The sequence below is a fragment of the Pteropus vampyrus genome, unplaced genomic scaffold (assembly GCF_000151845.1).
Source record: "Pteropus vampyrus isolate Shadow unplaced genomic scaffold, Pvam_2.0 Scaffold454, whole genome shotgun sequence".
NCBI lineage: Eukaryota > Metazoa > Chordata > Mammalia > Chiroptera > Pteropodidae > Pteropus > Pteropus vampyrus.
The window spans coordinates 421,808-431,694 of NW_011889235.1; the positions used below are offsets into that span (position 1 = coordinate 421,808).

The 9,887-nt window shown below is 47.0% G+C and overlaps 1 protein-coding gene across 1 annotated transcript in view; it reads left to right on the forward strand.

Moving 5' to 3' along the window:
* The window catches only part of LOC105306712 (deleted in malignant brain tumors 1 protein-like), a 95,385-nt gene that overhangs the window by 77,336 nt on the left and 8,162 nt on the right, over positions 1 to 9,887 (forward strand). Inside the window, exons 20-22 of the mRNA XM_011381895.1 lie at positions 6,486 to 6,800; positions 8,931 to 9,106; positions 9,480 to 9,540. Coding sequence (XP_011380197.1) covers positions 6,486 to 6,800; positions 8,931 to 9,106; positions 9,480 to 9,540 — 552 coding nt within the window. The remainder of the gene's footprint in view (positions 1 to 6,485; positions 6,801 to 8,930; positions 9,107 to 9,479; positions 9,541 to 9,887) is intronic.

The following is a 9,887-nucleotide window of genomic DNA, read 5'->3' on the forward strand; positions in this document are numbered from 1 at the left end:
AAACAGGAACAGAGCAGAATCAAATATGCACATGACCGGGGCATAATTTGTAAAGAGTGACTTGCAAAAAAATTATTTACCAGTAAACTTGATTGAAAAGGATGCTATTTAATTGTCATTTATCTTATGCTTATTTTCACAGATCTTACTTCAATTTCAGCCACAGATTTGGTGCTTACAACTGGTAATAAATTTTCTGGTGATTTTTCCTCTTATAATATATCCAAAAGTTATTGCTGTGTTGAAATTCTACCTAGAGAGTACAATTATACTATTTGGCAAGGGTCACTCTGCTGAATTGATCCCTTAATAATAGCCTAGAACCCTGAAATGGACAAAGAGGGCCTCTACGCGGCCAAGGTGAGGTCCGACATTCAAGTTCAAGTGGAGCACTTGAATACACACAGGCGCGTTCCACAGGGCCTGTTGTTCTTACTTTCTTACACATATAGCAAGTCCCCGTCTGGTCTCCCTACTGTCTGTGTTTTACGTGAGACAACGAACTGGGGAGAGGCACAGGGACTGGGAGGGAGAGACCGCATAGCAGACAGAGCCTCATCGGCGATGGCATTCTATGCTAACGGAGGCAGGTTGCAATTATCCGCGGAGTTCCTGATATGACTTTGGGTTTAGAATTGTCCAAATACAGTGTTGGAGGTTTATTTGGGGGAGGACGGTATAGAGGGCCCTCTACCCCACTCCAGGTGCTAATGCAATTAAGAAAGAAAACATCAGAGTCAACACAAATATGGGCTTATTACCGGAGGGCAACTCTTCGCACAGGAGACAGGTGCACCTGCCACCCCCTCCTCATGCTCACTCTAGATCTTGGGACAGCCCACCTAGGGACGGTTCCGGTCTGCAGAGCTGACCCTCTCCTGGGTCACTGCCTCCCACCCATTTGAAGGGAGGAGGGAGGACCGGGAAAGTAAGTCGCAGGGAGAGCAAGACCCCATCTGCAGAATCTTTGCTAGATCAGCCCCATACAGCAGAGAAACTGGGAGCAGTGGCGTTGCCCTCCGGACAGGTACCCTCCACCTCCCAGGGGAGAAGGAAAGGGCGGGGAGAGGAATGGAGACCCCGGGAGTGGAGGCGATGGAGGACCCGGAGGTGCCTTGGGCAGCTCCTCTCTGGAAAGCAGAAAATCAAGCCAGGCCCGTCGCACTGACCTGCGGTGGCCATTGTTTACATCTCCTGTATCTTACAGAAGTTTGTGCCTGTACGGCTAGCTGATCGAGGCCTTGTTTTTTTTCATCTACAGCTTCAATCACAAATTCCGTGACCTCCGCACCAGGTAAAATACTGTCTACTGTCCCTCTTGGAGTTCCAGTTAGGCTGTTCCATGGCAATTTTGTCCCCAGCACGGCCCCAGCAAAACAGAAACCCGGGCGTCCTCTCTACTGACATTAAGTTTTCTTCTTCTTTTTCCGTAGACATCTCTTCAACTTCAGCAGAAGTCACATCTCCAGCTTATAAAGGTTCTCTCGTACTCTTTAAACGAATGAGATCTGTTTTTCCTGGCCATGTCGTATTTAGAAAATAAGGCCACCCGATGGCCATTATGACCACCAAGTAAATCGCAGTGAAAACACACAGAAGTCCCTTCTCTTGTTTTAAAGTGCCCTGTTTTCTTTGTTCATACACAGATGTACCTTTCACCTCTGAAGAAGTGGACATACCCACTGGTAATGTTTTCTGCCTGTCACATTTCTTCAGTTAAATGCGATCAACTCTCCCTCTTTCTAGTCAACGAATGAACATAGGTCCTAAATAATTTATCTATGGGATAACTCCCAATGTAAGCAGAAGTCCCAGTAGCCTTTTCACAGAAATTAAGCTTTCACGTTCCCTTGATTCATCCATGAACACAGAGTGGCCCCTCCGCCAGGGAACGCCCTCTGCTTTTCGCACTGGTCTTAATCAGACGTGCCCAAGGAGGCGAGGGCTGGGGGTCTACACCTCCACCTGCTTGGTGTCGTGTGTTCTGTTTCAGGTGATGCTCTGGCCCATCCAGCACTCCCAAACACACACACCGGAGAACCAGGTGGCTTCTCCCCATTCACCCTTCAGCTCTTTTTTTACACCACTTTAAAAAAAAAATGCTTTTTCACTGATATTTGAATCTGATTCTTCTTCGTTTACAGACACAACTCTCACTTTAGGCAGAGAGCCTCCTGCACCAGGTATGCTTCTGCTTCTTGCTCTAGCCCTAACGAGTGACTTTCTGAGAAACCCCAGTCAGCAAGTTTATACACCAAAGGGAACACTTCCTGTTTTCCCTGGAGAGACCAGGCAGCTTCCAGGCCACGCCCCCATCACTGGTCTCATTCTGAACAGAGCAAAGGCAGGTGCGGGTATAGGGTGAAGAGCATAATGTAGCTTCAAACATCAACCCTGGAGGAGGCCTTAGAGATGACCTACACCAGCGCCTCTCAAATGTCAGTGTGCAAGGGGAGGCCTGGAGAACCTGTTAACATGCAGATTCTGATTCAGTAGGTCCGAAGTTGGCCTAAGAGTCTGACTCCCAAACACACACACCGGAGAACCAGGTGGCTTCTCCCCATTCACCCTTCAGCTCTTTTTTTACACCACTTAAAAAAAAAATGCTTTTTCACTGATATTTGAATCTGATTCTTCTTCGTTTACAGACACAACTCTCACTTTAGGCAGAGAGCCTCCTGCACCAGGTATGCTTCTGCTTCTTGCTCTAGCCCTAACGAGTGACTTTCTGAGAAACCCCAGTCAGCAAGTTTATGCACCAAAGGGAACACTTCATGTTTTCCCTGGAGAGGCCAGGCAGCTTCCCGGCCGCGCCCCCATCACTCGTTCTAATTCTGAACAGAGCAAAGGCAGGTGTGGGTAGTGGGTGAAGAGCATAAAATAGCTTCAAACATCAACCCTGGAGGAGGCCTTAGAGATGACCTACACCAGTGCCTCTCAAATGTCAGTGTGCAAGGGGAGGCCTGGAGAACCTGTTAAAATGCGGATTCTGATTCAGTCACTCTGGGCGGAGCCTGGACTCTGCATTTCTCACAGGCTGCCGGAGTGCAAAAGCTCTTCTTATAAGAGCACCAGTGCTATGGGTCAGGGCTCCAGCCTTAGGACCTCTCTTAAACTTACTTACTTGTTTAGAGGCCCCATCTCCAAATACGGCCACATTGCGGGGTGCAGCTTCAACATATGAATTTTGAGGAGCTGCAGTTTAGTCCATCGCAGTCACAGAGCTAGAGCAAGGCAAAGCTTGTTCTCTTGGCTCCCATCCGAAGTCCTGTCTGCTCTCAGGCTTTGCCGATGCAGCCATCTGTATGAGTCCCCCAAACCCCTGTGCTATTGATGTCTTCATAACAGGACCTACTGCTTCTAGGCTTTTGTTCGTTTGTTTGTTTGTTTTCTTTCTTTTCAAGTCCTGGTTACTTTGAAGATATACTGAGTAAACTCAATGAAACCACAGTTTAGGACTTCCTTTTCACTTAGACTTAAGCACTGGCTTCCGTCCTTCCTTCCTTCCTCCCTCCCTCCCTCCGTCTCTCCTTTCCTTCCTCACTCCCTTTCCTTCTCTCCCTCCCTCCCTGTCTCCCTTCCTCCCTTCATCCATCACTTCCTCATTTGCTTCTTTCTCTGCCCCCATCATGACTCCACTTTGGCAGAGGATTCCCAGTTGTAATTCCTACTGGCTCTCGACATCACTCGAGGCACGCTCTTCTTTGTAGACCTGGTTGATGGTAACCGGGTTGCTTTCCACACGGGTCAGGTAGTGCTCACATGATTTACTTCCTTTTATGAAAGTAGGACAGCCCAGATCGCTCCTGTTTCTGCAGGAGATGCCTTTTGGAGTGTGAGGACCGATGTGGTGGTGGCTGTTAAACCATTACCTTGCTTCCCTCTCATCCCTGATTCAGCTCGCTGAGCCCAGAATGAATACAACGCCCACATCTTATGCTCCCGAAAGGCAAAGCAGTATAGAAAGTGTGTGTGCTTTGGGACCTCACTGGTGGGCATTGTGGGTGACGGTGCGTGTTATATAAGCTCTCTGAATCTCCATTTCCTCATCTCTAAAATAGAGATGATGCCTGGCACCAGTGTTGTAAAGAGCAGAAACGTAAATTATATGACACAGTGTAGATACACAAGATGGGAATTTTTGTTAATCGACTAAATTTTAAAGCTTTCTTTTCACTGGAAAAAATTTTTTTTTGTCAGCCACAGACCTGATTTTAACAGAAATGACACCATCACCTGGTAATGTTCATATGCCCGTTGCTAGATTAACGCCTAGTTTTGCTGTAATTTATACAACCATACTCTAGCATAAAATCCATTGTTATTTTTTCTCTCTTGCTTCTCTCTCTGTATATTTTCATATGGAATTATGCCTCTCAGATATGATCTTTCTCTTACCCCAAATTTCTTCTGAGGTCTTTCTCTTACCCCAAATTTCTTCTGAGGAAACTGAATTGATTTTCTTCATCTCATTTTTAGACCCTGTAAAAAATTTACCTGCAAAATATAATGCTTTTGCATTCTTCCTTTAAAAGATTCAGTATATTTATAAAGCTTTTCTGACCATGTAAAAAATTTTATTTTTGGAAGAATAAACAGGACACAATATCACTCGTTACACGCCGAAGCCAAGAAAATAAAACTTAACAGACAGTATTTCTGTCCCTAAACCAAAGTAGAAACTTAGACAAGAGTATTAGTGTTTAAACTTAGAGAAAACGTGTGGTTCTTTTTCAGCTTTGAATATTAAATATGTGACCTTGAGGACATGCATTTTTTAAGTTTAATTTTTTTTTTTTACAGTTACAATTTCAGTTGGTGAAGAGAGTCCCTTTAACTGGTGCTTTTTGTTTGTTTCTAAGCACTAAATTGGTCATATCATTAATATTGTTAAGATCTTTTTTTTTCATTAAAATTTCCTACTCTTTACAGAAAACTTATGAGTACACACACACACACACACACACACACACACACACACACCCCTTTGTGGGTCAAAAGGCCCAAATTCACCTCCTGAGACCTCATTCAGAAGTTACTGGCCTTTACTTCTAGCTTGAACAAGCAAGGTTATCTCGCTTCCAAAATGACAACAACAAATCAGATGAGAACAACTGTCCTAGATCAAGATCATGCAGCCCCAGAGAGATCGGAGCCCGTGGTGTCTGTTACACGCCACGAAGCATCCTCTATGTAGCAAGCAGAGCAGGAAATTGGAAAATAGTCACTAGCAATCAATTTATACGAAGACAAATCAGTTTAAACATATCTGTGGGTGTGGCACCACCAACATAATATAGATTTTATTTTTTATTATTTTTACTTTTTTAAATCGCCTCTTTTGAAGTATAAATATATACAAGAAATTACACACATCTAAGAGTTCTTCTAATGCGTACAACCGTGTAGCCACCACCACAATCGATCAAGACATAAAACGCTTCCATCACCCCAGAAATTTCTCTCATGTCCCTTTGCAGTTAATCTCACCCACCTGCCCCAGGCAACCCCTGATCTATCTGCTTTCTGTCACTGCAGTTTAGGTTCGTTTTTCTAGATTCTCATATAAATGGAATCAAATGATACGTGCTCTTTTGTGTCTGATTTCTTTTGCTTAACAAGTTTATAAGATTTGTCCACGTGGCTTCATATATTGGTGATTTGTTCCTTTTATTGTTCCTTTTATTGCTTAGTAATATTCCATTGTATGAATATATCACAGTTATTTATCCACTCTCTTGTGGATGGACATTTGGAATGTTTCCATTTTTGTGTGTGTGTGTGTGTCTACTGTTGAGAATTCTACTATATAATCTTTCTGTAGACATGTATTATCATTTATCTTGAGTAAATACCTAGGAATGGAATAGCTACATATAGTTTTTTTTATTATTGAGATATAATTAACATGTAACATATTAGTTCCAGGTGTACAACATAATCATTCAATATTTGTATATATTGCTGTACATTACATCTCCAGTACTTGTCTGTCACTGGAAAGTTGTACCCATAATAGAGTGTTTACAGTTAAAATGTCGACTTTTATTCATCAGGAGTAGAAGAAATTTCGTTGGATAGATTTTTGTTTGGAGTCAGGGCAATGCCTCGTTTTAGAATAATCGTCTTCCAAAGATTTAGGAGGTTTTGCTCTTTTTGTTTTGTTTTCTTTGGAGTTTTAGTATTTTTGTTTAAAGATTAAATTCTTAGGTATCTGGGAAATGAGGCTGTCCATAATGGCCATTCCTTGAGGGTTTCAGTTAATTAAGGTTTTACTTTTTGCGAAAGAGTGAACGAGAAACAGAAATGTGGGGGTGGCAGGAAGGAAGGGAGGGAGGGAGGGAGACAGAACTGCACAAAACAGACGTAGAGCTGATCCAATGTCGCTCTGTCTGCCGTAAATGACAAGGGACCCCTGAGAATCGCTGTGGCGAGAGGGGCCTGCCCACGCGTTCTTCCCACCTGACCCGCTGTCTTACCTCCCGCAGGCCCGCGCCTGCGCCTGGCGGGCGGGGGCAGCCCGTGCGAGGGCCGGGTTGAGGTCTGGCACCAGGGCGTGTGGGGCACCGTGTGCGACGACTACTGGAACATCAAGAACGCCCGCGTCGTGTGCCGCCTTCTGGGCTGCGGCCCCGCGCTGGGGGCCCCGGGGCGCAGCCGCTTCGGCCCGGGCTCGGGACCCATCCTGCTGGACAACGTGCGCTGCGCGGGCACCGAGGATGCGCTGGAGCGCTGCGCCCACTCGGGCTGGGCTCAACACAACTGCCAGCACCGGGAGGACGCGGGCGTGGTCTGTGCAGGTACCGAGCACCCCCGCCCCGCCCCGCCTTGCCCGGCTCTGGGGTCTTCCCCAGGCTCCGCCCCGTCTTTTCTCTCCAAGCATTCCTAAGGTCAAAATTCACCACCCCAGGGAATATCAGGTTGGTGAGGCGCCAGATTCAGGAATAACGAGAGAGCATATTTGGTACACAAGTGTTGTGGTAAATGCTTTAATCATACAGGCTTGGGATTTTAATAATCAGTTTTGATTAATTGCAAGGCAATGCAATATTTGTTCCAAAGGATAGCTACAAGATTATGAGGCCAAAGGAAGAAACAATGGTGTAATGAAATGATTAAGGACATAGCACTTGCTGCTATTAGTCAGATCACAATTTGTCCGGGTCCCTTTTTCAATCTCTGACAAGGTCATCAAGGGCACAGACTTCCCTTCGCCCTCGGAAGTCAGAACCCTGCAATGTCCTGAGTTCCCCCTTCCGTCCCTTTCATCCAAGATTTGGCCTACGCCTTTCCTGGACTACTTTTGTTATCATCCATCCAAGATCTGTCTTGTCGTTCTGACCTCCACAGGCTGACCCCTTCCGTGTGGAGTAGGGCTTCCTTATTTTGGTCCTAAGTTCACCCACATAAATCTCAAAAAGTCGTGGAATTCTAAGCTTTGGTGAACAAATCTGAGCTCACCTCATCCATTCCGTTCTGTTTTGTATAGGTAAACGAGGTAAAGAAGTCATTGCCGTTGCTTTTACCTTGATGTAGGAGTTTCTTTTGTTTTGCACAGAAATGGGGCCCCAATAGAAAAGGCATCAGAAACACGTTAGAGAAAAACTTGATTGTGTTGAGAAAAACGTTAATCCTGCGGGAGCCGCGTGGAGTCAGTCTGCCTGGGGCGATGGGTCCTCCTCCTCCAGGGCCTCGCTGTTACCGTCTGTTCACAGGTCCAGCCGTTCCTCCCGCTGTCCGGGCGCCCACCGTAAATGGTAATTCATTTTTCATTCTTGGGTTATGCACCAAGCAGTTTCCTCTTCATCAGGCACAGCAGCCAAAGGACGCGGGATGTGGGGCCAAGCATGTCTGAAGGGGCTGAGTGAGTCTGGTCACTGTGCTTCCTGGCCTGGGCACTGGCCATAGGTTACTGCCCTGTCTTGCTTCTGTGCTGGGGTCACATACTTCGTATTTCCCAGCCTGAGTTTCCGAGTGTGCCGTGAGCATGGGAAGGGTCACCAACCAGAGTTCATGCGTGAGACGGTGTTTACCACCTGCGAAGCCCTTTACTTACTATTCTCTTGCTCCAGCAAATCTTTGTGGTGGTGACACTCACATTGTCAACATTGCTTCGCACATGCCAGAATCCCTCCCTCCGGCTCACCAGGAGGCCCTGGGTTCTCCTTCCTCTGGCATCGCCCTGGGGTATTTTCATGCCATTGTATTCCAACTTCAATAGCTACATCAAATCAGCCCATTTCCCTACGTTGCGTGTCTACCGCTGGCTCCATCACCCTCTTCCAGTGTTTCTGCACAGTTGACATTTGCTTTTCATCATTCTTCCCTCTCCATGGAGAGCTGACTCTGTCGTACCCAAGGACAATGGCAAAATCTCCTTCTTTCCTAGAGTCTGAGGCTGCAGAACAGGAGGTCTAGGAGAGCAGTGGTCTGAGGGAGAAAGAACAGGCCGTGAGGGGGACCAGCTTCTGTGTCTCTACTGAAATTTCTCTGTCTCTGTCCACTCACTGGGCTTTGGGAGGTTGGGGAAGAAGCCCCTTTGCACCCATCCTGCCTCCCCCTTTGCTTCCACTCTTTTTCCAACCTACCTCTCCTACAAAAGCCCAGATAGACACACGTTCAGGCTCAGGTGTTCTCAACATGTGAAATGAGTGGTCCTTGAAATCCTTAGAAGAGGCTCTGACTCACATCCCATGGGATGCATGCTGTGGGTGGGATCCCCAAGGATATGGTGGGACTTTTGGAAAAAGGAGATATAAATAAAGTCAATGAAAGTCACGTCTAAGGTGGGGGTGGTGATGAGAACTCAGCCAACCCGGGGTACTGTCCATGGTACTTGATAAACATACGGCCACACCCGGCACTGCAGCCCTACAGACCAGTGTACCAGGTTCTCCGTGTGAGCTTCTCCCCACCCCCTCCTCCTGCAGCCCAGCTCTCCTGCTTGCCTCACCTCTTCCAAGTCGTCATTGACCGAGGATACCTCCGGAGACTGGGCTACTCCTCCTGGGATGTCCACCTGAACGATGAGCTCTGTCGCCCCCAGGTCACGGGGCGCTACCTGATCTTCAGCATTCCCTATGGCCGCTGTGGCACTGTCCAGCAGGTAAGAAGTCGACAAGGTGGTGGCACCCTTCTGTGGATAGAGGCCAAGGAGAAAGGTTTCAAAATTCAACCACCGGCTAAAAACCTGGGTGGAAAGAGAGGAAAGCCACAAGACGTGACTTGGTTGGAAATTGAATTCATTCAAATAGTCTTCACAATGCCAATAATCACTTTCATTCCATATGTGACATTTTGGCTATTGGGTATGTGCAGACCACAGTCATTTTTTTGCTCTGGAAATTCTAGTTTTCACCTCAGAAGTTTCTGCCTTAGGAGCCATGCTGGAAGCCCCCTGGTGTCTGGGAGGAGGACAGCCCCAGAAGCTTCTGGGCCATAAGGGAGGATGCTCAGCTGTCCTCTCTGGCCCTGGCTAGCCTGGCTTCCTCAGCAAGCCTTGTATGCTGAGCATTGTGCCAGGGCCAGAGGACACAGCAGGTCAGGACCACCTGGGGTGACGGTTGGTCCCAGGCCACCCACTGGGAGAACACCACAGAAAGCTTCTGTGTCTGATTTCAGAGCCAATGAACGAGCAACCTTTTAGGTACTGAGGACTCTGCAGCCAACAAGACTGACAGGGCCTGTCCACGGCTCTTACAGTCCAGAAAAGGGAGACAGGCATGGAACCAACACACAAATGAGAGTCCTTCCTAGAAAACAGGGTTAAGAAGAAATAAAGCAAGGAAGGGAACAGAAGGCCACTTCGAACAGGGTGGCCAAGGCCCAAGGCCCAAGGCCTGAATGAGGAGGTGGAGCCAGGTCAGGATGGACAGGAGGAATGCCCC